Raw genomic sequence first — 27,282 nt, forward strand, 5'->3', positions numbered from 1 at the left:
GAAAAAAGTCATAATCTTGGGAAACAGCACTCCCTCTCCACTACAGCCTTTAACTGGTCACTGCTAAAGTCATAACAGCCATGGTGCATTTGGTTTTGGTTTTGCTGTAGAGAAATAGAAATAATTGTACTTTTCATAAAGTATAAAATATGTCCTCATGTAGTGCAGTATAGATGAAATAACTGAATTCCTGTGGGGCTTTCTGCCTGGATTCCTCCTGCATTCAGAAGGCAAGGCAACCCTATGACATATGTTTAATGCAACATTTCTGAATTTTAGCATTTAGCACAACAATGTGGGATGTCAGGGGAGATGTTCTTAGCCAATTAAAAAAAAATAGTGCATTCCTTCATTTTTTATTTTCCAAGAAAACCATAATTTTTCAAGTTAGTTATTAACCACTTTTTAGTTTAAAAAAAAAGTTTTCCTGTGGGCTGTTAGTGATGTTCCAAGTGCTGGTGCATATCGAAGGACCTCTTGCCATTTCTGTACTCTATGTAATTTCATTGCACCTCAAAAGGGCTCTTAAACTGCTCACTTCTGGCAAATGAAAAGCATTTTGCTTTATCCAAAATTCAATAACAAATAGTATAAATCATATCTTTAATCATTAGTGTGACTAGTTGGTGCAATGTGCCAGGAGTTTGTTTGGGCAAAACACAGATGATAATCCTGCTTATGCCAGCTCCAGGCTGGCCTTTTTCATAGAAGTTGTTTTGTTACTGCACCATGTTTAAAGTAGGCACAATGTCAACCTTCATGTCAGGCAGCCTGTATAAGTGTCATAAAGGATGCTAAGTATTATTCTTTAAAATACGTACTGCCCCAGGACCAAGAAGCTCCAGTCCTGCTGGTGGGTGTTCAGCACAAGTTGTTCAAAACAATGTACAGGGCAGTGCCAGCTGTACAAAACCAACTTTGTTAAACATGAATTTAACTGTGTCCCAAGGAATTCAGAGCTAATCCTGCAAATACCGACGTGTGTGTAGCCAGCAACCTGCTAATTGTAGCAAAATCCTCCCTACTTCTGCGGCATGCACTTCCTTCTGTGAACGCTAGGTTAGAGTATAAAAAGGCGTTTCTCGTGTCCTTTTTGGTTGAAATTAGCACTTCTCAGATGAAAGGCTGATACAGGCAAGTGAGACACAACTATCAGCTCGTACTCACCTCAGGCATGAGGTGAGGAGGAATAGTACGGTCTAGCTATTAGTGAAAAATAAGAATACCATGCCATATCTAGAAAAGCATTGTCTCATTTAGTAGCTTTAGATGAGGAGGTTTGCCAAATGCCAGTTTTGAGCCTTGACCTTCCCGGCAGTAAAATAAGTTTGTGTTAAATATTTCCATATTTTGAACACTTCGAAATATCGATCAAATGTATCTATTCAGCAGGAAAAAAAAAAAAAAAAAAAAGAAAAAGAAAAAGTATTGCTCTCTTTTTTCTTTTTCTTTTTTTTTTTTTTAATTGGGTATTGGTGCAGTCCCAAATGCACAATTTTGAACAGAAATTATAAAAAAAAAATAGGTTAACAGCCTTGAAAAGAAAAAACAAAAAAAAAAGCACCGTTCTGCTACAAGGACAAAAATATCATTTTTTTATCAGAAGTTCTTTCATACAAGTTGGAAAACAGCTGCACTACTCTGGGGGAAAAAAACCATGATAGATGTTTGAATAAAGATGAGTGGGAATTACAAAGGTCAGGTCTCGATGTGACCCAGAAACTGAATTACACTGACCCAATATTTTGGTTCTGCAGGTCACAGATTAGGGGAAGATGGAGGGCGGGGAGGGTGCTACAATCTGTGGGTGCCGCTCGATCCCTGTGACCCCACGTCCCCCGTGTCCCCGTGGGGCTCCGGCCCCCAGCTCCCCCCGGCCCCGCCGCGGCGGCTCGCAAGGGGTTAAACTTGTGAGCACCGACACGTTGAGGGGGAGTAGCCAAGACCAAGCAGCAAAAACATCACAGCGCATTCCTGGGTAGTCGTCAGCTGCCAGCATCTGATTAAAACCATATCGCTCGCTGTGAGTGGCTAACTAATCTCAAGGCGAGAGTGCAACCGAATATTTAACCGGGGCCCCGGTCCCAGCCAGGCTACCGGCTGCGCTCATCGGATCATGCACGGAGCGGTACGGATATAGCCCGTAAGGAGCTTTGCGCGCCGGGCTCTCTGCTCTCGCACGGCCGGGGAGGGGGCGAAGGAGCTGTCACCGGGGGAAGAAGATTTTTTTTTTTTTAATTATTTTTTTTTAATTTTATTTTTTGCGACTATGCGACACTGTGTGCCTGCGGCGGGGCGCGGGGCACCGTGCGGGGTGGGCTCTGGCATGGAGGGGCGCTCAGCGCCTGCCCGGCCGGGCTCGGCTCCGCAGCCGCGCTCCGGAGCCGCGGGGGCCGCGCTGCGCCGGGGGCGGCGGCGCCGCGGTGGCCCCGTCCCGTCCCGCGGGGCTCTGGGTGCTGCCCGAGCCGGGCTGCGGGCTGCCTGTCCCGGCCGAGCTGCGGGAGAAGCCGCCCGCATCCTGCTCCCGGCTCCGGCGGGGCGGGCGGCCGGGGAAGCGGGAGAGTAAAGCAATATAAACGCTCGTTTTCGGTTCTGTGTGTGGGGAGGATGGGGTTGAAATCATTAAATGGATTAACTATATAAACTCTAAATTTCCTGGGTTTTATAGCCAATTAGTTATAATAAATAACTAATATGAAAGAAGCTTTCCAATAGCAGAGATAATGAGAGTGCAGGTTAGGATGCTGTGAAGCAGGAGTAGGGTTTTGTTCTGTGTTTGGATAGAGTGTCCTTGCTGTTTTTGATGGAGCACTCCTGTCTGCCAGTGAATTTCTGTATGCTACTTCATTCTGAGGTAGACTGGGATAGCTGTAGATGTTGACAATTTTCTGGAATTAGTCTTCTACAGTGTCAGAGAAACTGGCTTCTCAGGTGATGATACATAAAGTCTAGTGTCCATTATATGGTGACACTTGACAGTGCCAGTGCGGTGAGCCGTAAGACAAATGCAGGTGTTGCCAACATAGATAGATCTCCTCAGGTGGACTCCTTTGTAAAGAGGTTTTACCCCTTAAAAATGTTGAGACTGGTTACTCTAATGCTTTCCAAAATTCAATGGTAACACTGATGATTTTTTTATTTTGAGAGTTGGAAATTTTTAAGGCTTCTCCTAATTAAGCTAAGTTTGCCTTACAAGGGAGCATTTGTTTCTTCACAAGTCTTTTGTAACTTTCATAAACAAGGCTGCCCAAAAGTAACCATATCTGAGAGCATGAAGGTATGCTGTAGGCTAAAGAATGGCCATAGGAAGAATGCTCTAGGCATAGAATGCTCTAGGAAGGCAACATCTCTGTAAATAGACAAAATTAAAGATGCAGATTCCATTAGAGAAAAAATTTAATTATGAAGGTGTGTGTTGTAATTTGTTGTGAAGACTTGATAGGCAATGTTAAACAGAAAGGATGGCATTGTGTCTGATAGTGACCTCCTAGGCAATTATAATGCTAGCAGGTCTTTGTGTCAGCTTCCATCAGGACCTTCCTGGAGGTACATGAGGCTGGAGACATGAATTGTAATCCACAGAAAATCTTTCCAGCTGAGCACTCTCTAAGGGGGTCACCCACCACGTCTGTTCAAAGAATCACTGCAGTTGTATCCAGCACAATGCTTCTTGAGCCACAATCAGCTTTTCAAAATTCCCTGGATGGTGTGAGGATGTGGTCACATCTTAAGCAGGAGTTTTTATTAATAGTAGGTTTGTTTTGGAAGAAGGACAACCAAAAGGAAGCAAAGGTAAGGAGGATGAGAGTGCTGAATCAATTTCAGGTGAGTCATCAGAACAGAGGCTTAACTAGCAAACACCATGATTTGGTGCACAGGAAAGCTCAGTGTAAAATTGAGTGAATTTTTGTGAAGGTAAAGGTGATGTCTAATCTGCTATATGCCTTCTACAATGCTGCTAAGTATCTCTACACAATCTATTTTCACATTGAGATGAGCATTACTTGTTAAACTACCTGCAGACCAGTAGCTGCTATAGATGTACTTCTTCTTGCTCAAGGCCTCTATTTCTCAAGCAGATATGAGAAGAAAAACTCTAAGCAGGTGATTATAATGTATGGAAAGGGTAGATTTTTGTCGCTGTGTGAAAGCAAATAAATGCACTTAATGTCAAGGAAGGGTGAATCCAATGCGGCTGCTCAGAAATCAAAGTAGAAAAGCTGGAGATATGATGTAAAAGTGCACCAATATTCCATATCTATTGGGTATTGTTGCTAAACCTGCTGATTTTTCTGTCTTATTGATGCTCTCCTTTCCTAGTAAACCTCAGACTTTTAGGAAATTTGTGTGACCAGCTGCGTTAACCCTGGGAATGCTCATGAAATTTATTCAGCAAGGATAGCAATATGTGACCACTACAGAAACATGAATTTGCCTGTACAAAGCAATAAATTCCACATCTAGAGAAAGCTAGCTTGATCTGGAAACAGGGCTGATGCAAATTCTGCTTGCTAGCTAGATTCTCTCAAAGGAAATGTTGAAGCAGCATGAAGGTAACTTTGTAACCTGCAAGGATTTTGGAGCAGAACTTCAGATCTTGCATAGAGACAAATGGATTGTTAGTAGAATAAAGATGATACCACTGGGATCAGGAACTGCCAGGAGTACTTAATGAGCTTCTGCTGTGAAACACAAACAGGGATAAGCCACTACTTGCTACCTCAGCATGGACTCCACAAAAGTACAACTTGAGGTTGTGTTAAAGAGATCAAATCAAATAAGCTGTCTGAGATTGTAACTGAGAAAAAAAACTGGCATTAGAAACCTGATTCTGAGGCTGTGCTTGGGTTCAAGGGTCTCAGGGTTATAAAGAAGCTGGATGAAGAATAGTGTCAGGCCTAGTCAATAAACAAGAGGTACCAGTTTCAACAGGATTATCTTGTTTATACAAGCTGGGCAGTTGAGTGCTGAACAAAGCATCTTCTCCCATCCAGGTCCTCTCAGCCCCAGCTGATGGAGACATAGACCATTCTAGTCTCTCCTCATCTGAAAGACTATGCCTTGCATATGCTCTGGAGTGCTTGAGGATGAAGTGTCTCAGCTGAAATGCCCTGTAGATATTTGCCCCTAATTATCTATGTGATTTTAAAATTAATTTTAAAAGTTTTTAATATAGCTTCATAGCTGGCACACGTCCCCTTAAATCTAAAAGCTCAGGGCCAGTTAAGGACAAATTATTGGCCTCGGAGCTGAATTTCCTGCTGTTCTGTCAGTTCGTGTTGCATGTTCATCTTAAGCAATAAAATGAGGATTATCTCTTCAGCAGAAAAAGTAGGTCTAAGAGACAGGATAATGGACCTTCACCTTGACAGTCAAGAGGCTTGATGGCAATGTCAGCTAGGAAGTTGTGCCTCCAGCAAAGTCTATTCAAATCCTAATGCTGATGTGCCACACACCTAATCATTTTAGCCCCATGGCTAAAATGCCTATGGATGAAACCTTCCTTTTAGGAGGGGGCAAAAGAAGTTGGGAGCACTAAGGATGCCATTTTAATATTACAACCTGTTTTTCTACCTTTCAGATCTCTTCTGTGCCCTGTCAGAATGCGGTCATTTGTGCTTTGAGGCAAGGGACAAAGGTCACTGTATGTGTAAGGACTAGTTTTCTAGTAGCTCAAATCACAGATCTGTCTGCAAACAATGGCTGCCCTGGTTGATGGAAGGTAAACTCTAGATCTGACACTTCTCCTTGTATGCTTCTCAGGGATGGGGGCATCCCTGTAATGTGCCGTCAAGACTATCACAGAGATGGAAAATTAGAGAGACCCTGGTCAAGATTGCTTTATAGTCTGGATTTATGGATTGTAGTGTAAACTTCCTCTAATATGTGTAATTATAATTACTGGTGGGGAAACTTACTGTAGAACAGTCATCTATGAAACTCTATTAGCTGTTCAGTGGGATACCTACTGTAAGAACTGTAGTGGAACTCTAAAATTCCTGATTAATCCTTTCTTACCTCTGGTACAGATCCTTCTGTACCACCTTTTTAGATTTGAGTCTTGTGTAGTTATTCATTGCCTTTCTTGCTGCAGATACAAGGGAGAGCTGGGGGCCTTGGTAATAACTAATCTTGAAGGCAAGTGTAACCTTTATATTAAGCAATATGCTTCATAATACTTAACAAGACTTGAACTGCTGTAGAAGAACCTACAACAAGTAGGCTCTGCAAGCAGAATTTTCATCAGTCTTCCCAGAATACATAATGAACATAATTTGCATCTCTTACAAGAGTCAGTATGGAGTGACTCCTGTGTCAGTAACTGCTACAACAATTTGTGTATTGAGAGGCACAGTATCTGGGGGGTAGGTGCTCTTCAGTTACTGCTGGGATGAATGTTTAATGATAGGCTTTTGGCTGCTCATGGGATAACCGGGCTGGGTAAGCAAACTGCAGCACTCAATAACGTGGCCAGGATTGCACGGGTTTAGGCTGTCTGAATGCAAGAATAGTACAGGAAAATCCTATTTATCATACAGATAAACTTGTGAACCAGTAGAGAACACACTTAAGAATAAACTGTGCAAACCATATGCAATTTCTCTCAGTACAGCTTGCATATACCCAAGCTGCAAAGAAGGATAGCAGTGCCAGCAGCAGACAGTTAACTGTATGCAGCTGACATAACCTATGATAACAGCTTCAATATGTGTGAAGTTCCTGCTCTGAGAAGGAGGGGTGAAAAGCATGGTTACTGGCAAGAGTCCCTCACTATACTAGCAAGAAGGAAGATCAGAAACAGGCCTTCTAGGCAGGAGGGCTTTAGGAATACAGTTGGAAATGAAGTGTTTGATTTGTTGTTCAGTTTAAGCTCAATGGCATCTGGGTAAACACTAGCTGCCTTGAATAACAACTGCTTTGCTTCTATGTTGTTTGATATAGCCAGTGAGTCTCAAGAAGGAATATTGGTAAAAGGTTGAGCTGTAGGCACTGCGGCCACATTGGTTGAGATTCCTCATCCCTGGGGCAGGTGATGCTTTCCTTAGCAGTGACTACAGCAGGCAGCTGAACTCTGGCTCAGGTGCCACTAATTTGTGAGGCTTCACAACTGGAAACTAGAGAGAGGTATAGAGGTGTGCTCCCTTGGCAGGTTGTAAAATATGCCACCTTTCTTGAAGGCTGGAAGGAAGAAAATTCTTGTGGATAATTTAAATATGTAATCTAATTAGTCTCTGTTTCCAAAGTGATAGCTCTCTATCAAGAAAGGTATCCCAGTATGCCCTTCCAATTTCTTTCTAAGGGAAGAGTTTGGAGTTAAGATGTTGGTATTGCTGGTACTAAAATAATTTCTTAATTCAATAAAGTAATGATTAGGTCACCATAGCTAAGGAACAGAGTGGGAAAGGCTGCTATCAAGCCTTGTTGCAGCATTATTCCTGGAACAAATAATAATTTAAGGTGGACTAGCTAGATGTTTGGGCACTACCTTTGGATACTGAAGTTCCTGGCTGAAAAATAGTTCTATCAAACACTATGACAGTGCTAGTTAGTTCATCTTGTGATTAAGTCTTCAGGGAACCAGATAGCATGAGCTCATTTAATGCTTTTCACTCGTGAATTGGTATTGTTCCATGTGTTCATCAGGTACGGCTTATTTAAATTGGTCATTACTTCTCTTGAGCCCACTGCTTTAATCTTCCTGCAAAAGATATATTTATTTCCATGACAAGTGGAAGAAAAATCCAAAATAGAGCCACTGCTGTGGCTGGGTTGACAAGTGACTTATTATCTGTTCAGAAATCATGTGCTTGAAAGCATAGTAGAATGATAAAAAAGTACCAATTGAATTGCACCACTTGAACAGTATGACCTGTTCAGTCTCAGCTGCTAACTTAGTGATATTCTCTTGGCCATGATTCAAGTGTGTATGAAACACTTTCAGGAACTTGAATTTCTATGTTCTTGCTAAAAACCAAGAGGTTCAGAGGAGACTGATGTGATGAGAACAGACTGTTCTGTTCAAGTGATGAAACAGCAGCTGGCAAGCTGGCTGAACGGTGAGCTCTCTGTGTGGTTTCACAGGCGTGATCCTGCACCAGCAATGGTACATGCCAACATCTGTAGCTGACATGGCTAATTAGTGCACTGAGATCTTTATCTGCTTTGTAGCTGGTACTAGGGAAGGGAGCAGCATGAGGGAGGTATTCCCTAATGTGTTTAGTGCTGCACTTCTATCCTACTAAGCAGATCAAGGTCACCCTTCCCTGTTTCTCATTATGGGTTGTATATGATGAACACAGCTGGACTATATTCCACATCCTGCAATATGTTAAGTGCTGTTGCAGTTTATTCCAAACTGGAATTGGTGTTGACAGAGGAAGCCCTTGGCTTAAGTCTGCCTTTAATACCTCAACAAAGTACCAATCCACCTCTTGGGTAAGAAGACAAAACATCAAAGAGGGCTTGAAAAGCAAGTTGCATGTTGGAAGTTCCCTAAAGTAAAATCCTGTTATTCTAGAAATACTTGGTCCAACAGGTAAGCACCTGGTTTAACTAAAGTCACAATATCAAGCAAATGATCTCTTGAACATAAATCACATTTCTACCAATCTACAGCCTAAGCAGGACAGTTCAACAGGATTTTTCAACTGAATGATGGGTGCATTGCTAATGTAAGCCTTACTGAATTGTGGGAATGACAATTAGCTGCAGTTGCCAGGCAGTGTAGTTTAATATCCTTTTTATCTGTGTCTCTTACGAGACAAACCATGGGACCTTTGGTTATACTCTGCAGTATAAAAGTATGTATTCAGTCATCTTTCTGACAAGTAATACTGCTCTTGCATTCCAGACATGGCTAAAACTGCAGGTGAATAGTTCCCAAGCTGTCTATGAACTTTCTTCTACTACTTGTCTTCATGCAGGTATTAGTCATGTGTAAATGTGAACACGTCAGATACAACCTACCTGTAGGTAAGACAGTTACTTCTCATGGATATTTGTTGCTGGATATGCCAGTTCATAACAGAATAGTTTGATTGTTTTAATAGAGAAAACAGGCTAATGTTAATGCTTCAATCAGAACAAGTATCTGGAATGTTCCATCTAAATCATTGTAATCTCTTGTGTCATGTTACAGAAGGTTTATTCAACTTTAACTCTTTAGACACTGCCAGATACCAGAGCAATGGGTGTTCTAGCAATAAAAGAAAACATTTAAGATTATATTTTATTTGACTCCTCAGCATGAGTGATCCTGTTTAAAAAGCAAAAGTCTGATTAGTACTTTCATGTTTTTGATTTATTAATGCATGCCTAGGGCTTCTCAAGGCTACTGCCATTGAAGCAGGACAGGAACTAAGCAGAAAATGTGATAATCAGATGGGGATTGTTAGATGTAAATGTCAGTCATTGTTAGATGTACATTGTTAGATATAAATGTCAGTCAGCCCTACAGGGGCTCACCCAAATCTGCTGCTGTACTCTTGATGTGAGCAGCAGGCTGCCAGTCAAGAGGATTTACTGATAACAGACTGTCTGGCTTTACAACTTTGACTCTTCCCAGTCACTGTGTGAATTGCTGTTCAACCTTTAGTCTATTTTCTTAGCTTGAAAACTAAAATCTTGAATTCACTAGCACAGCCTTCTAACCAGAAGAACCTGAGTAACCCTTCAAGAATGGTGGGGGAGGAACAACCTGCCCCAGAAGCATGTTCAGCAGTTGAGCTGTTGCTGTGCTTCCTGTTACTAGTTCATCCTAACTGTATTTCACTCAGCAGTAAAAGCTTCTCTTGTCCTTTCTTGGCCTTACAGATTCTAATTCAAGGTTAATATTTACATGCAATAACTCTTTAAGCTGAATCATGTACTTGCAGGGACAAAGAAGGAGCACAGGCTGTGAAGAAGACAAAGTATTGGGCTGCTGAGCAGATGTTTAGCTTATCTACCTCTGACTTTTTGGGTGTCCCTAACCTCTTAGATAATGTCTCATCAACCTTGAGACATTTATATTTGTCTGCTGAGGGGGGAAAATGTGTCTGTTGGTGAGGATTCTGTTCAGTCCTTAATTTTTTGACAAACTACAGCCATAATGAAGATTCTCAATTCACTTTTGTACAAGACAAAACATAGTCATTAAGGGTATCTATTGTGTCTCCACCCCTTTCTCAAATAAAAGATATCTGTAAAAGCATCTCTAAGGGAAACGAAATGTTTCTCAACAAAAATTGTTCGGCATGTTCTCCCAAGACTTGCTAAAAAACAGGTATTTCAGGGATGACTTGTCATTACTGACAGCCCTCTCTGCAGAGAGTTTAGGGAAGACACCAACAGTGCAGTATACCAAAAGTTATGAGGCTGACTTTCCTCAGGTAACTGTGTAGAAATGAAGTACAAGTCTTGAATGGAGAGTGGGTCGCAGGTCGTACATCAAGCACTGTGCATTGAGGGCCTGACATGGTGTTTGTCTGAGGAGTCATCAGTGTCTATCTGCTCTCCACAGGATAGTCCCTGAAGGAGAGGAGGACGATACTGCTAGTGGTCTCTTTGCAAGCCCTGTCTGGAGTAAATTGAAAAGTGGGTGAGAAAAATGTGTATGATATGTATGTGGTAATACAGGCAGAGCTTGGTGCACTTCTCCCAAAGTGGCAGCATCTGTAAATCTGTACTCTGGATTTTTGAAACAGCACATTTAGCACAGCAATGAAGATGGGCCATACAACTGATTAGTGAGTAATTAAGGTGTGGTGATGCCAATGGACTCGTCCACATGGACGAGATCCAAACTGCTTTAAACTAAGTGCTGACATAGTTGCTGGGGTAATGACCTTGTTCTTTACTATGCCAGCATATCTGAAGGCTCAGCTGTCCTTTCACCCTTGCATACAAGCACATGCATCTCTAACCTTGCCACATTTGTTGGCTGACTCTTTTGAGATGGCCTCAAAATTAAAGTGTCAGAAAACAATTTTAGCCTTGTTGCCTTCCACCTGCAGCTGGAGCAAGGAAATTCTAAGGGGTTGAGCACTGTGAAAGGAAGCCCCCAAGAAACAAATGGAAGATTTTAACTTTATTTTAGTTACTTGCATGTTAAGCACACCAGCACTTTCCACTAAGATAACACAAACATAAGTGTGATAAAGACCTTGGCTAGCTTTATCTTGAATGTAAAGCCCATAAACTTTTTGAAGAAAAAAGTATTTACTTGTGGTTGAGGCTCTTTTATAGCGAGCAGAATAGATTACTGCTAGCTCAAGCTACATGTTTCCCACCACCCCAGGGAAATTTTAAGGTGAAGACAGAGACAATTTAGTTCTGAACATGTGGCTTAACTCAGATATCAAGAAATAGTTATTTAAAATATGAACACATATTAAGCTTGCCTTTGTCTATCATTATGTTTTTAGTTTCACTAATACTGTGGTTTCTGAGGTGATTTTCAAAGACACCAAGTTCTCCTAAGGTATGATAAATGACCATCATGTACTGCAAAATCTCACCAGGAAACATGAGTTTTGGCAGATCTCAGATATGAGAGTAGGTCCTGTAAAGTAGCCAGAAGGCCCTCACTAGTCTAAAATTGCATTGCCAACACTAAAAATGAGCTTTCCCATAGTAAGACAGGGTATTTGCAAAGGTTCAGCCACACTTGTATGTATCCCTTCCTGTCTTCCATCACTGTGGGGTTTTTTGCTATCTGGTTCTATAAAAATTTGTGGTCTGATTTCCACACAAAGGAAATCATGGCGGCAGATGGCAGTGATGATCAGAGATGCCTCAAATGCAAAGATGGCAGCTGCACGTGTAGCCATAGACCAGTTTACAGTTGTCAAAGTGAGGTCTTGCTTGTGCATATTTGCTCCTTCTTAAGTTATTTCTTTTTTATTGCCTCTTAATTTTACTTCAACGTGTGATGCAAGTTGGATTCCAACACAGCTGGGTGTAGCTCTGCTAATTAGAGGAAGAAGGATCACTGACAGGCAGGATTCACTGCCTTGAGGTTCTTATTTCTTCTTTCCAGAATGGAGCTAGGCAGCATGTCCTAAAGTTATAACTCGGCTTCTTGAGAGCACATCTTATTTCTCTCTTCTGGGCCTTTTCCTTCTATTCTCTCAACAGTAATCTTCCGTACAGCAGTGGGTGTTTAATTAATGATCCTACCTTAACTCTCTTCCTTCCTTTATTTCTGAAGGATCTGATAAATCTAGGGAGGGATTCCTTATGCTTATGTCTAAAAGATATCTTTACCCAAAACTATACTATCAGGTAAGTAGCTGATAGTAACTCTTCTTTCAGAGTAACTAAGTAGCTTAGTTACTCTGAAAGAAGAATTCAGTTGACTTTATTTTATCTGATTAAAATGTGGATTTCAATAGGCACAATCTGTTTCAGCATTGTTGCAAGTATTCTGCAAAATCCCTGTGTGCTTAATAGTTGTCCCTTGGACCCTTTGTCAGAATGGACACGCAAGCCACTCTTTCAGTGATAACATTTCTTAAATAACCATGGCTTGCTAAAAAAACTCCTCCTCTAACATGAATTTCTACTCAGAACCACTTGAAACTTTCACAGCAACACCTTTGCTCCCTTGCATCAAATGTTCCCTAACCATGGCCAGATAAGTTGCTTACAGAGGAGAACAGGTATAGCTGACAGTTCTTTCCCATTTGAGCACCCTTATCTCTGTTGATTTACTTGACCAATGCTAAATGCAATTCACAAACCATCTGGTAAGAAGCTAGGTCTAATTTTGCTTAGATTAGCTAGTTCCCTAAAGGCCTTCCTCCTGGTTAAATGGAAATGGGGGCTTTCAGAGTGGTATTCTCTGTTTAGGACCTAGGAATTTGTGTTCTTCCTGGGTTAAGAGTCAGTTAAGAATTTACAGCCATTACTCAGTGGCAAGCTGGTTGAGTCAGTCTAGTTAGCAGTAAATTAGAGGAGGAAGGGAAGGCAGGAGTGAGAGCAAAACTCTGAAAGTACATTTCAAGTAATGGGTTAAAGCTTCAACTATTACTAAGGAAAATGAGGAATTCACTATTGAGACTAACAAACTTCTAATGCAAGGGGCTATGCAATGCTTCAGTACTTGTATCTACATACAAATTGTGTCTCAAATGCTAGATAAAAGGGATGTCTTGGTCAGCAGCTTGCCTGGATGTAGGGTGAATTAAAAAGGAGCACAATTATTTAAATATTATTAGTTATCGCGTAAATAATTTCTTGACTTCATTTGTTATCCTAAAATTCGAGGGACTAACTTCAGCCATTGCACTATCCCAGAGAGAATATTGATAGAATGGTAGCAGATGTGGATATCCAATTCTTTCTAGCTTGGTTTAGATCTTCATAACTCCATAAAGCTGCTCTGAGTACCTCTGTTTGGTAAGAGTGAACGCTTCAGCTGTATTGGAACAAAACATGGTGACTGTAAATTTATTTTTTTTTTAATTTGTGTCTCAGAGGCAAAAGGGTCATATGGCATAGAGGTAAGTCCTAAAACTCCATAGTTTCTGGTCGATTTGCAGGGTTTTTGAAAATCTAAAGTTTACATGATTACTGTTAAGACAAGCATGTGGGGGGTTTGGCATGAGGTTCTGTTGTGTTTTTATTGGAGCAGTCCGTCTACAGCCTGAGGAAATTATTTGGTTTTACCTGTTGGGTGGTATAACCTCTGATTTTGCTGGTTATAAAAACATGAACAATATCTACTGCATCTTTTGGGCGTTTTGGTGCCATCCTCATAATAGTTTGGAACAGATCCTAGCAAATGTTTCTTGCATTCTCTCCTACACTACTTTAGAGATGCAGCTGGCAGTGCTGAACAAGAATAGACCAAAATGCCTGAGGTTCTATAAATAGCCTTAAAAGGTAAAAAAAGCTTAAGATTGACAGATTAAAACATGCTGGTGCAGCCCGTTGGTGTAGATCAGTGTGCCCTACTGCTTGGGTGTTACTGAGGTGAGGGTTCATCACCTCCTGGCGGTGACTTCGTGCTCTGTGTGGTCTGAGTCAGACTTGCCATATGATCACTCCTTATGGTTTCAGGCTTTGTCAGGCATCAGCGTGCAGCAGAACTTCAGGTGGACTAAAAGCTCTAATAAAAGTATTTCTTCTTCAAGGTAAAATATTAATTCTGTCTTCTAACTGTTATTTGGGTTTTTAAGCCTACAGTGAACATAACTGGCCACAATCATGTCTACTGAAGCTGAAACTACTGCTACCAACAGCCAGCCTGAACAACAGGCTCCACCAAAGGCACAATCTTCAAAGAAGGAAAAAAAGAAAGGTAAGAAATGCTAACCACATGAACACCTCCTCTATTGTGTCCTGAATCTTTTGCATTTGCCAATACTAATATCACCCTCCCACTACTGCTGAAATAACTCTGAGTTTACCACCTGACCAGAAGAATGAGTAAATATGCCAATATAATAAACTTAACCAGAAGGTAGGCTTTTAGTTTTAAAAGCTTTTTTCCAGCCTTAAGTTCTAAAGCTCTCTGTTCCACTGTTAAGTGAGTCATTTGCTGAGCCTGACAAGTAAGCAAGAGCCCAGAGAAGAGAGATTCTTCTGAGGATGTGACCAGACCCTGGAGCATTGTGGTAACTGTTAGTCTGAACTTTAACCTGACTCCTCCCGAGCCTCCAGAAAGAAGACTTGTGCTGAATACAAATTCTAGTCCAGAGAAGCTAGAAAACTCATTCCATGAGAATTATTGTATATCAGATAATAGATTTTTTTTATAGATTAGATCATGTAAATATAATTACCTCATATAAAAATACATACCTAGGTACATACTTGAGCAATGTTGAGCATGCAGAGAAGAAAGCAGCTCCTAGTAGCAGGACCAGCAGAAATAACAAATTAGCTAAAATCCCAAATGCTTAGGACCAAAGTAGCAGGACTCATTGTATGATGGCACTGATATCAGGTTCTAGCATGTGAACTGGGAGGTTCTTTTTGCACAGCAAGAAGAGATCTGCCTACATCAGAACATGGGGATAACACCTAAAGGCCTTGCTGAACATCCTATATGGGCATGGGAAGTACCATTTCTGCATGGTGTCTTTAATTCTTAGCACCTATATCTACTTGACTGTTGCTTATCCACATTTTAGTCTTTTATGTGGTGAACAATTGTTCTGAAGCCCTGAGACATTAAGCACTGGGCTCCACTCTTTGAACTGAGGCTACGTTCTGCAAGAGTACGGTGACCTTAAAGGAGTACCTGTCTAGCACTGCACACAGATTGTTAGTCAGCTGTACTCAGGAGACCGTTCTAACATGTACTTGGTGTATACTTATATGGTGTATATTTTTTTTAAAGATCATGAATCTCAACATAGCTGTTTCTATCATTAAAAAAACAAACAAAATCAAAAACAACCAAACAAAAAAACCCAATCCACCCAAACGTAAAAATAACCTCAAAAAACAAACAGACCCACCAAACCTTTTCTCTTTCTCCAGGGCCAGAAAAAACAGATGAATCTCTCTTGGCTAGATTCAAAGGTGATGGTGTAAAATACAAGGCTAAACTGATTGGCATAGATGATGTTCCTGAGGCAAGAGGAGACAAAATGAGTCAGGATTCAATGATGAAGCTGAAGGTAAGGGCTTGATCTGTCACGTAAGGACCAATCTCTGGTTAGCCTTCAAAAAGCAGATCAGTCACTTTGGCAAAACTTCAGATACAGCTTAATGGTAATGTAGTTACTAACAGCACCATCTAGATGGATGTTGCTTCCTGTACTGTAACCTCTGGCTCAAAGGACATTTCTCTGAAAGTCTGGGAACATTCCTTTGGGTCTGTAGGCATCCAGTATGAATGATGGCAGTACGAATTTCATCAAAAATTATGAGCTTGGGTTTTGGAGGGGAAGGGGAGATTGCTGTGAAATTTAACACTGACCTCAAAGCACAAGTTGGCATCCTGTGTCAATGGTGACACTGAGAGATACAGAAAAATTTAAAAATAAATTAATCCCTGCAGCAACAAAGACCATTGCTTCTACAGTGCAGAACACTCACATACCTTCAACTAGACTGAAAAGCAGGTAAAGATGCTGCTACTGCAGCAATTTTGTGAACTAAAACCTGTTTTAAAGCTCTAAAACATTTACAGAGGAAACCATCTAGATCTGTGGTATCACTTTACACCTAAGCAGTCATATATTACAAAGAACAAGTTAAAGCTCAGTCCAACAGAAGTCTCATGGATACTTTGGCATTCATTCTCTTTAGGGAATGGCAGCAGCAGCCCGTTCCCAGGGCCAACACAAACAGAAGATCTGCGTAAACATCTCCCTCTCTGGTATCAAGATAATAGATGAAAAAACTGGGGTAAGATAAAACTTTTCTTCTTAATGCGATTCTTAAAGCTAGTGAGGCAACTGGAAGTTAGACCAATATGAACTAGATCCTTATTTGGATGGTATACCTCACTTCCACATATAAAAATTTGCTTGTGAAATGTTTGTGATGCTGAAGAGTCCTGTCAGAAAGACAGCTGCATCCTATTGTGATTAATCAAAGGCTGATGAATCTGAGGTTTGGACTGAAGATCTTTTACAGTCATTCTAACTACAGAGAATAGCAGCTATTATATTTCCAGAAATTTAAACCAATATTTTTTGCTTTTTTTCCCAATTCCAGGTCATAGAACATGAGCATCCAGTAAACAAAATCTCCTTTATTGCTCGGGATGTAACAGACAATCGTGCCTTTGGCTATATATGTGGAGGAGAAGGCCAGCACCAATTTTTTGCCATAAAAACAGCCCAGCAGGTATGAATCAGACACTTTCTTTCATGTGCTATGGATAATGCTGTTGTGTAAATATTTAACACGTGATAAAGGTCTGGTGTTTTGTGATAATCTTACAAAATTCCTCTGGGGAATACCAGCATGCATGGACAGATTTTATTGAAAGAAAGACAATAGGAGTTGACTGTGTCACCACTGGCTTCTGTCTTGTACAGTTTCTTTGTAGTCCAGAATAAAATCCCTCAAGTAGTCTTGGTTACTGTGATTAACAATGCTTAACTTGTCTATGAAAGTCATTAGTGAGATGAACAGAGCCATTAGCACAGGCTTCCCACTGTGAAAGTGCTAATTCTTAAGTAAAATAGCCAGAGCTTCATTCTGAATTAACAGAAATATAGAACTAGTTAGTCTATTCACATGATGCTTTGCCTTGTGCAGCAAGGAAATCACTTACTCAATTGCAACAATGATTCTGGGGCCTGTAAATGACAGATCTGGTCCTCCTAGGACCTCCTAACCTGAACTTGTTGGGAGGGATTCTGATCCTTCTGTGATAAGTTCCTCACATGCAGAAATCCTGTGTGCAAGGTTAGTCTCTCTGAGGGGAATCTCAATACTGGATTCTGGAAAAAGCTACTTTAAAAAATACCACTAAGAATTATGCAGCTTCATAAACAACCTGAAGTTAGGTGTTTTTTATTTATCAGTTTGTCTTTATAATGATTTTATAATAATCACTATAATGACTTGATGAGCCCAGACTTCAAAGCTAGATTTTTTTTTACCCACTCCTACCCACCCTCCTGGAGAACCTGTTGGCAGCTTTGGACCCCCTACAGGTCCTCCACTGAGGAGCTCCTTGTTGGAACATGTTAGTACTTCAGTAACAGCTATAAGGCCTTCTTTTAGGTCTTTTTTATTAATTTGTCAGCATTCTGACCAATAATTGTATTGATTTCAGTGGCATTGTAGGTTAAGCACAAAAGCCTTTTTTATGCACTCTGGAGTCTATTCCTTCAGTTCACCATGGGGTGCTGCTTGCCAGCCTCTAAGCCCAGCCAGGCCTTACACAGCTCTTGACTTGCTGCTGTGTGTTTTTCTCATAAATTTGTAAGTAAGGAAGTAAGTAATTTGTTTGTAAGTAAGGGCTTCTGCAGCTCTACCCTGCTGCCGCTGTTACTCCTTGTTGAAGGTGATGATTCTTGCAATGGCTCTTCCCGCAGCTGCATGCCTTAGACCCCTTGGTTAGGAGAGGATGGTGCTCAGGTGAAAGCAGTGAGATCTGTACAAAGGATTCTCTGCTTGTGCCAATGGCAGTGGCTGAAGATGGGAAGGTGTCCTACTCCAGGCACTGACAAGTGTTCCAAAGCAGTGCAGCTAAACTCACACCATCTCAACAACAACATTCTTGTTAATGGATGCGCAGGGCATGCCGTGCCTTTCTAATCCACACTAAACTGTCATCATGTCACAGATCCCATTTAAAGCTGGTCTCTAAAGCTTTACACATTTGAGGTGATGATAATCTTACTTTATGCTTGCCTTTCTCCTTTGCTATTTGTACACTGTTTAAAGTAAAATAGTATTATATATAGAAGTTTTCTCCACATTCAGTGCTAGAGTTGGTAGCAAATAGACAAATGCAAAATATTCTTCCTCTCTGGAGATTACCAGAAGGCTTGGATAAATTTTGCAGTTCTAGGACTTGCCATGCACTTAAGAAGTATTGCTATCAGCTTTTTAGCAAAAACATAGCAGGTTAGCACAAATTCATGTACAGCCACTTTTGTAGAGTTAACAACAGTTCTACACTGTTTGTGTTCCGTTCCTCTTGGATTATGCATAAGCAGAATCTTGTATGAAGACTAAACAGGTCTTTAAACTCCTGATTTTCCTGTTATCTCAACCTAAGTCTTGCACCATTTAGGGAAGTTTGGCTTGTTGCACTGATTGCAGCAGTAGAAGTCCAGGTAAAAGTAATACATGGCCTAAAATCTACATGCTTTTCCAGGCTGAGCCTCTGGTTTCTGATCTTAAGGACCTCTTCCAACTAATTTATAATATGAAGAAGAAGGAAGAAGAAGAAAAGAAAAAGGTGAGTAAAAATCTAGAAACTGCGTGAGTCTGCATAAATCTTGTTTCAATTTTGGCTGACTTTTGGGCTCTTGTAAGACTTGATGCTAAGCTCTGCCTAAATCCAGAAACACTGGAAGCTATCGGTTGGCAGTTGTGCCAGGTGTGTGACTGCCTAGGTCTGGTGAGCTCCTCCAAAGTGAGAGACTTTTGATATTCTACATGATGTTTAGGTATTAAAAGTCTTCTTTTTTCTTTAGAGTGAAGTAAGTAAGACTGAGGTAGGTCACTTCCACTCAGCCTCTGTTGATTAGGTATGCTGCTGGACCACATCTAACTTTTACTTTCTCTATGCTGCCAGCATTATGAAGGCAATGTCAGATGCCCAATACATTGAAATGGAAGTGAAAAGGGTCTGTGGATCTAATACTGAGTAGTAATCTCTCTCATGCTTCCCTTCCCTGTCACTTGCTTTTTAAAGCCCATAAGTTCCTTGCTTAAGGCAAATTTTGAAATTCCAATCATTTCTGACACTGTTATCCATCTATTACAGAATGATGGTGAAGAACTGCCTGCTGATCAAGCTGAAAAAATGAAACCGGTAGGTTAAATTTCAAAACTTTTTGTTGATGGCATTAAAGAGTTCAAAACTGACTGTCCCCATATTGTGTAGGAAATGCAGTGTTTATAGTGTTTACTGCAGATTTTACAGTATATCTGCATGATGCTTGATTCTTTTTCTTGTGAGAGCTCTAACAGATACCAATTCTTCCAATATTTCTGGTTTCAAGGGAGTTGACCAGATGGACTTGTTTGGGGATATGTCAACACCCCCTGATATGAGCAGTCCCACAGTAAGTAGAGTCCACCTTACTTGCCTTGGCTTTTTCTTTGAAAGCAAATTTAGTCCTAGTACTGGTTTTATTGAGACATCCGCCTAGCAGTCATCACTGTGCTAGTGGGGTAGGGCCATAAAAGTATCCACTTAGCCACTAGATGTCATTCTAGTACTTAATTCTACTAACATCGTTCCAGTAGCTCTAGCTCAAAACATGGCCTAATTGCACAAAAGAGTGTATGAGCCTTATCATATCTCAGTGACCCCAAAAATCCATCATGTTAAACCTGGCACTGCAAGCCACCATCAGCAGGATGCAGTTGGTGCTGTCAACCCAGCCAGTGACCAATTCTCACCCTTCTTCTGCATGTTTGGTGGAGAATTAGCATGTTACCTTCCACTACAGTGTTATTCTGAAGCTGAGACTGCAATTTGAAGTCATACCAAGACAGTGTGATTTCACAACTTGTGAACTAAGGACTGGAACTCAAGCAGAGGTCTGTGACTCAAGTGAAAGCCTAGGTGTAATTAGCTCCTACTCACTCTACAGTCATTAGGTTGAAGAATAAGTATCTGATATTTAACTAGGGGATCTGAAAACAGATGTTTCAGTATTGGATTTCAGGGACTAAATAGCTGTAATTTGACTATAAACACCAGTGCTTTCCTGTGTGATTTTGAATATTTACCTGTATAATGTTTTGGATACTAGGATATCTTCTTTTGCAGCTATTTTCTTTGATCTTTTTCACTGTGCAGCAAAATCTATGTATAACTAACTTCATTTTTCTCTCTGAAAAAATAGGAAGCTAAAGAGATTCTGTTAGTGGATTTTAATTCTGAAATTGAGACCAAACAAACCTTTGCTAAAGAGGATCTCTTCTTGAATGGCATCACAGCCTCTCTTCCACAACCAAAGGCACAGACACCCTTCTTGCCTGAGAGTTCTTTCTCTACCAATCTCAGCTTCTTTCCTACACCTAATCCAGACCCTTTCAGTGATGATCCTTTCACACAGCCAGCCCAATCTGCACCACCTTCATTTGATTCTCTAAAATATGATCAGAAGAAAAGTCCAACTACCTTGACATCAGGGGGTAATGGTGATCCAAATGGTGATATTGACTACTTTGATAAACAGTTTGACCAGATTTCTAATAGAACTGGCAAACGAGAAGCACTAACATGCCAGTGGCCACTTGAGAATAAGTCACCTGCAGCAAGAATTCCCAATGTGATACCAGAAAGAGAAAGAAATGGCTTTCCTGAAACCCCAACAAACCTGTTTCTGGAAGGTGCTTCCAAAGGAACATCTCTGCAGAATGGAGTAAAACTGGATTCTGAAAACAATATCCAACTCACGCCACATGAGCCTATAACAATTAGCCCACCACCACAGAGTACCAAGCCAGGAAGAGGAAGGAGATCCGTCAAGGTGAACAGTGTTCAAGTGATTTATGGTGATATGCATGATTTTATTTGGAGAAGCTGGGTGAAGGAAGCTTTTCTTTCTTATTACTGTATAACTGGCTACCTAGCTTCACAACATGTCTGCTTCTGCCTACCCTGCTCACACTAACCTCTCTGCAGCCAAAGTACCTTCTAATATCTATGAATGAATGCTTCATAGTAGCTATGGTCACTAAATTCTATACTCTCTTCTTTAATGCTGCCATACTCCTGTAAAGGTCTGGTAAGTATGCTGCTATGTGTATTAACACTTGATATCATGCCAGAATCTGTTATGATAGCAGTATAACCTTTTATGATAGCAGTATGCCCATCAACCTAGGGTCTTGTGACAGTAAGATACTAGTACTAGCTTACCAAAGCCCATGTGGTTTCTCAGTATTTGCCTACTGAAGGAAATTAACTTGCCTGATTAGGCAGAGTGTGGCCCTGGATCAGCTTCATTTGTCTTGTACTCAAATTATGCAAAACTCCTGGCCTTGCCACAACCACAGAGTTTTCTGCAGACTAAGCAGTAGAGTTTAAAGGGGTAGGGTGCAGAGGGAAGCTCACTTGCAGCAAATAATTTAGCCATCAGTCCTGCTCTTCTGCTGTCGGTTTATGACTACTACATATTTTACCTATTTAATGCCATGTATCTCCATAGGCATGAACAAAAGGGTGATGTTTGAAACTCCTATACTCTAAATGCTACATCAAAACTCCCTCCTCTGCTTTAGATGAAAAAAGTCTCCTTTGGACTCTGGACTAGGGAGCCCTGATTGTGCTAGCATGTGTTCTGCCATGGCATCTCACTGTCCTATTCTTTCTAGGCTGCATCGGATGATTTGTTCAGCTCAGACTTCTTTGTGCCATCTACAGAGAGCCTGAGCTCAGGGGCACAGCCAGCAGCTTCGCCAACTAATCCACTGGACCTCTTCAAAAAAGGTTCTACCACAGCATCTCCATTGGCTGCTCTAGGTTAGTTTACAAAAGTAAATGTTTTGCTCTACTCCAAGATATCTTCTAACACCAAAACATGGATTCTAGTCTTCCTTTACTTCTTTTATAGTGCTTAAGCCTTTAACCCATGTGCTGTTTGCCCGAAACTATTAAGTTCTGTGAGTGCTAAACTCTGCATCCTCAACTGAATCAGGATTAAAGCAGTTACCTGCTTCAGGTACACAAGGCTCAAGTGAGCCAAGCACAACTTGAGGTCAGAGTAACATTGCTGCACAGTGTCTTAATAATAATTTAAACAGGAGCAAATCCATCTGTCACTTTTGTGCTAGAACTAAGTATGTTCCTTCTTCCCTTACAAACAACCTCAATTATGTCCTTGCAGCACTGAAATGCAGCAAAGTAAAAATTTAAACCCTTTCTCCCACCACCTTTCTCCCAAATGATTTGATTGGTAAGTGCAAATCAAGAGATTTTTGCAAACAGTACATGAAAATCTTTTGCTAGTACTGTTTATGGAATTAATGGACTCCTGCTTGTGATCTTCAGTTGACTGAAGTGCTGTGTAACAAAAATCTCCCCCCAGGTGGCTTGCCAGTAACTTCATCACCATGGACCCCACAGACAGTTTCCTTCACTCAGGCCACATCAGTCTTTCATGGGTCAATGATGCCTGCTCAGTCTCCAGGATTTACCCAACCACTTGCCTTTGGTACTCAGGCAGTGCCAGGCTGGAACCAGTCTTCATCTTTTGGTGCCACACCCGCTCAATCTTCTGGTCTCTGGTCACAGCCAGCACAAGTTACACCCAGTTCCTGGGCCCAGCCAGCCAGTGCTGTGAATCCCTTCCAGAGCAGCATGTTCACATCTCCAACGCTCCCAGCTCAGACAGCCTCGGCACTGCCCTCCATGTCAACAGCAGCTAGCCCACCCCAGCCACCACCCAGACCTACGCTGCAGAAGGAGCTGTCCAAGAAAGAGAGCGATGCGTTCATTGCTCTGGATCCACTTGGGGATAAAGAAATGAAGGATGTCAAAGAAATGTTCAAAGACTTCCAGCTGACAAAGCCACCTGCAGTACCAGCAAGGAGAGGAGAACAGCAAAGCCTTTCAGGTGCTCCTGGAGTTCTCAGCAGTTACTGTAGTAGTAAAGTAGGCATTTCTAAAGATAGTACAGATCATGATGAAATGGCAGCTAGCAAGCTGTCTGCCAAAATGACTGGTTACATTTTGGAGTTAATGGTTACTGAAATAGAAGGTTGAAGGGCTAGCTCAACTAGAAAAAATCGAAGACTTAGCAGCAGCATGGCTGAACACTGACACCTAGTGCCTAAATTATTTGACAAGAACGAGATAAACCTAAGTCTGTTGATAGAATTTCCACTGTTTTAAGCTTAGTGAGGGACAGGCAGGAGTTAATATTGTGACTCAAAGTCACTCCAAGAAAATTCCAGTTAATTTTTTTTTGTGTTTCTAATTAGATGAGCTGTGGTGTTGCTATACAAGCAGACCTGAGTGGTTGCTAAATCTGTCAAGTAATTATAGCAGTATGTCTCTCTTTTTTAGAACCACCAAAGCCTGTTCCTCGACAAAGTGCGTTGCCAGCTGAAGGCCTGTTTGAGAGTCAAGATAAAACAGACCCTTTCAGTGCCTCATCTGTAAGTAGTAAAAAAAACCAACAAAACAAACAAATAAAAAACAAAACAAACTACAAACAAACACCCTAACACCAAAACGCCCAAATGACATCACCACCACAAAAAAAGCCATCAAAACCCTTTTTTTCTCCTTAATAACTATGTTGCCGATGTTTGAGCACTAGTTTACTTCTGGCTTTAGAGGCCACACAACAAAAAACTTGCATCTTTGAGGCTAACATGTGATCTAACAGAGGGTATCTGTTGTAAGAAGGTTAACAAAGGTTAACAAAGCATTATTCCACTTGGCTTGGCACCACAACCAGTTGCCCATGGTGCAAAGTCCTGTAGTATTGGGACACTCTACAAAAGAGTACCACAATGTAGCTGCAGAAATACTCCACTTTGGTTATACATTACCCTCTTTAGAGCAGACTGAGCCATGTGGATTGTGAAGCTCTCTAGCTGAACAAATGAGAGGTTCCATGTTCAGGGCTCTGTATGGGAGAAAGTGGCTTCACCAGATCACTCTAATTGAGACAGAGCACTTAAAGCCCTCAGTGAAAATTCTGGACCAATACCACAGTGCTGACTTAAGAATTCTATCATTTCACTAAAATATACTCATCATGACTCCACTCGCTCCAAAGGAGTGTCAGTAGCAAACAGTTTTCTGAAGAAACGTCCTTGCCTTGGACTAGCATAAAAGCTAACATGGCTTAGAGCCCCCTTCCTTTTTTGAAGCAGTACAGTAAATGTGTGTTTAGCAGGAGCTATGAAGTATTCTTTTCAGGTGTTTGAACAGGAAGTAGCTCCTAGAGCCATGCAGTGTAAATCTGGTGAAAACTGGAAATCCACTAACAGCTTATCTCTCTTTTCTTAGAAGGAATCTCAGAATCCACCTTCTGGTCCTTTTGATGATCAATTTGGTAACCCATTTGCATAGATCAGGTAAGTCTTCCATTAACAAGCCAACCTACTTCATCCTCTGAAATGTATTGAGGAAATGTTTGGCAAAGAGATATCCAAAAACTGCAGTAGCTTCACACTAATGCTCCCTGAAATATGGCAAACAGTGCTTGGAGGAACTTCTGCTAGAGTACCTCTATCAGATTTGTACATAGCTGTAGTCCGTCTAAGCCTAGCCAGCTTCACTTTGTTAGAAATAAAGACTTCATTCTTTCACAGATTTAAATCCCAAGCCCACGGTAGATGTAGATTTCCTTTCCTGGAGGAAAATTAATGACTATATACATGCTGCAGATCTCAGAGGAGCTGACTTTAATACTTTCAGATACCTGTGGGGAATGTTAGCATAGAGTGCCATTTATACAGCATACAGCTTTCTGTACTTTAATCACTTCAACAATGGCTGTTTTGGACTCTGGGTAAATTGGAATAAAACTAGAGTAAGGCTACTAGACTCTTATTCTGATTTTTTTATCAAAAGCTGTTACAAGAGTTTTTGTTGCTAGAAACTAATGTAATTTGAAGTTTCATACCATGAAACTTCTTGACTGAAGAGCATGATCTACTGATCCAGCAAATCTTCTGCCATACCCTTCAGTCTTCCCCTGAAATACTGTTTAGCTTCTGATAGAAGAACATGTGTTGATATTTATTGCTTGAGTTTTGTTCTCAGTGGCTCTGTTTAAGCAATAAAGCACAACTCATAACCATCCTAACACTAATTCCTTTCCATCATCCTAGGTGTAACCAGAAAAGGACAAATGGAATAACTGGACCTCTTCTCAATGTGATTTTTCTATGTGTTTCACTTTGCTGTCTGCTATTCTTGCTGATGTTTCATGATGTCTGCAGTCTAAACTATATCCAGGTGGATTGAAGCATGGACCCGCAAAGAACATGCTGTGAAGACAATAATTCAGGGCAAAGCAAATGGGGATATTGACTCACGCTGAAAACCCAAATTCAAATTGGTGGATGTTACCTTTACTTTGGTTCTTTGCACTCCTTTACAGAGAGGTTGGCAGCACTGAGTAATGTGTCTTGTACCACTTCCCTTTACATAGCACTTACTGTCCCAAAGGAGAGGAGCTTAATGTTCCTAGGGGAGAGGTGTTGCCTTTGCATAAGGGTGTAGAATTAGTAGCTGAAACTCCACATCTTAAACAACTAGGCCAGCTGCCCATGATGACAGCAGCAGCCAGTTGTAAAGTTAAGGGGATGCTACAGAGGTCTAATTGGTGACTGCACAGAATACTTGGTGTCTTAGCCACAAAAATGTAACTATGTGTAGAGGAAAATAATCTATTATTGGTCTGTTTAACTAAAAGTAAAAGCATCATTCCACCATAAATGTGTCATTAAGGGACTGCGGAGTCTGTAACAGCACTGCTGAAGCCCTGAGTACTAGAGGCCTACACTGTAAGCTGAAAAACTTCTTGCAGAACATTTAGGTAGCTGTGGACACTAACTGTTGTCTTGGTGCTAATGTGGCAGTTTTCAGGGAGGGAAAACTACTAGGATTACTTTCCTGTTAAGGTGGCTTGGCAAACAAATGAAACAAGCAGGTAGGGTTCTTGCTTATATCTCTGTGAATCCCTCATGTGCTCAGTTTGATTTGTCACTTGGTGTACTGGGGTATGTTTCCAGCATGCTAGAAAACAAAAACACCAAAAAGGCTTCACTCCATGCCTAGGCTCCTGGTGAACAGATGCACCACCTCTGTGCCATTAATGTGAGGTAAAAAAATCATCTCTTGGAAAGCTTGCCTTTTCTCAAGAGCCTCTTTACTAACAGGCTTTGGAACCAGTTACAACTGCCTGTGACAGCTACATTCTTGGCCAGTGGTGATGACTGATGTGTCAGAAGTTTTTCTGTTAATGTTAAGTATAAACTTGAAATGTTATTGTTAAATCAAATGCCTAAGCCATTGCTAAACTGGAGAACTAAGAAAGTCAACTTGAATACCGCCTTAGTACCCAATACAGCCAGTCATGCAATTAGTCTTGTATACAAACTTCTCTTGCACTTTCTGTAATGCAAAAATGTTTTTAAAAATTAAAAAAAAAATCATGAATTTAAGTATTTGTCTCAAACTGGAAATGTAGAAACTTATTGATGTTACACTGTTATATAAAACTGTAGTACCTGTTACTTAATGGCATTAAAAAGAAGCAACTCTTCATACCAAATGAACATCAGTGTGGCTGTTAATTCTGTCCTCTGTAACTGTCTTGTGGTCTAGTTGACATCAGAATTTCAAAGCCTGCTGAGAATCATTCCTCACAGATTCTGTAGCTGTCTGATGGCAAAGTGCCTTTCTGTAACTTCTTGCATAGGACCTGTTCAACAAATGCTGTGCCATACTAAAATATAAAAATCTTAAACTGATTTAGTAAAAACCATCATTAGAACTTTGGCTGCTCAGCCTGAGCTTGTTGCTGCTGAAGATACTTTCTTGCTTCTTTCTGCCGGACTGTGGGAGCTAAGTACTTAAATTGCATTGCACTCAGAAGTTTCAATAATTCAGCTTGTATATTCCAGCTTTGCAGGAGATCTAAACTGATGCTGGGAAATCTCAGTTAGAACATC

At 40.9% G+C, this 27,282-nt stretch overlaps 1 protein-coding gene across 4 annotated transcripts; it reads left to right on the forward strand.

Annotated features, from left to right (window-relative positions):
* The first annotated feature begins 1,956 nt into the window (after positions 1 to 1,956).
* DAB2 (DAB adaptor protein 2) lies at positions 1,957 to 26,886 on the forward strand. Of its 4 annotated transcripts, none has more exons than XM_071425497.1 (14): positions 1,957 to 2,143; positions 14,163 to 14,284; positions 15,472 to 15,611; positions 16,246 to 16,344; positions 16,657 to 16,788; positions 18,779 to 18,862; positions 19,394 to 19,441; positions 19,632 to 19,694; positions 20,484 to 21,113; positions 21,961 to 22,108; positions 22,674 to 23,201; positions 23,654 to 23,745; positions 24,608 to 24,675; positions 25,435 to 26,886. In XM_071425497.1, the coding sequence occupies exons 2-13, from the start codon at positions 14,191 to 14,193 to the stop codon at positions 24,668 to 24,670; spliced, it is 2,121 nt and encodes a 706-aa protein (XP_071281598.1). In that variant the 5' UTR covers positions 1,957 to 2,143; positions 14,163 to 14,190; the 3' UTR covers positions 24,671 to 24,675; positions 25,435 to 26,886. The 4 variants fall into 4 exon arrangements, with proteins under 4 accessions (XP_071281598.1, XP_071281600.1, XP_071281599.1 ...); XM_071425499.1 differs by having other exon boundaries at positions 14,170 to 14,284; XM_071425498.1 differs by having other exon boundaries at positions 1,957 to 2,128.
* The last annotated feature ends 396 nt before the right edge of the window (positions 26,887 to 27,282 follow it).

The sequence above is a fragment of the Agelaius tricolor genome, unplaced genomic scaffold, assembly GCF_023055355.1.
Source record: "Agelaius tricolor isolate 1412-34295 unplaced genomic scaffold, bAgeTri1.0.p SCAF_4, whole genome shotgun sequence".
NCBI classification, from domain to species: Eukaryota; Metazoa; Chordata; class Aves; order Passeriformes; family Icteridae; genus Agelaius; species Agelaius tricolor.

What these genes read in the sequence shown, in the direction of transcription:
- DAB2 (XM_071425497.1), top strand. Translation starts at nt 14,191, where the DNA reads ATGTCTACTGAAGCTGAAACTACTGCTACCAACAGCCAGCCTGAACAA. An exon ending in AAAGAAGGAAAAAAAGAAAG is followed by an intron (nt 14,285 to 15,471) that starts GTAAGAAATGCT and finishes CTCTTTCTCCAG; the next exon opens with GGCCAGAAAAAACAGATGAA. An exon ending in ATCTCCATTGGCTGCTCTAG is followed by an intron (nt 22,109 to 22,673) that starts GTTAGTTTACAA and finishes ATCTCCCCCCAG; the next exon opens with GTGGCTTGCCAGTAACTTCA.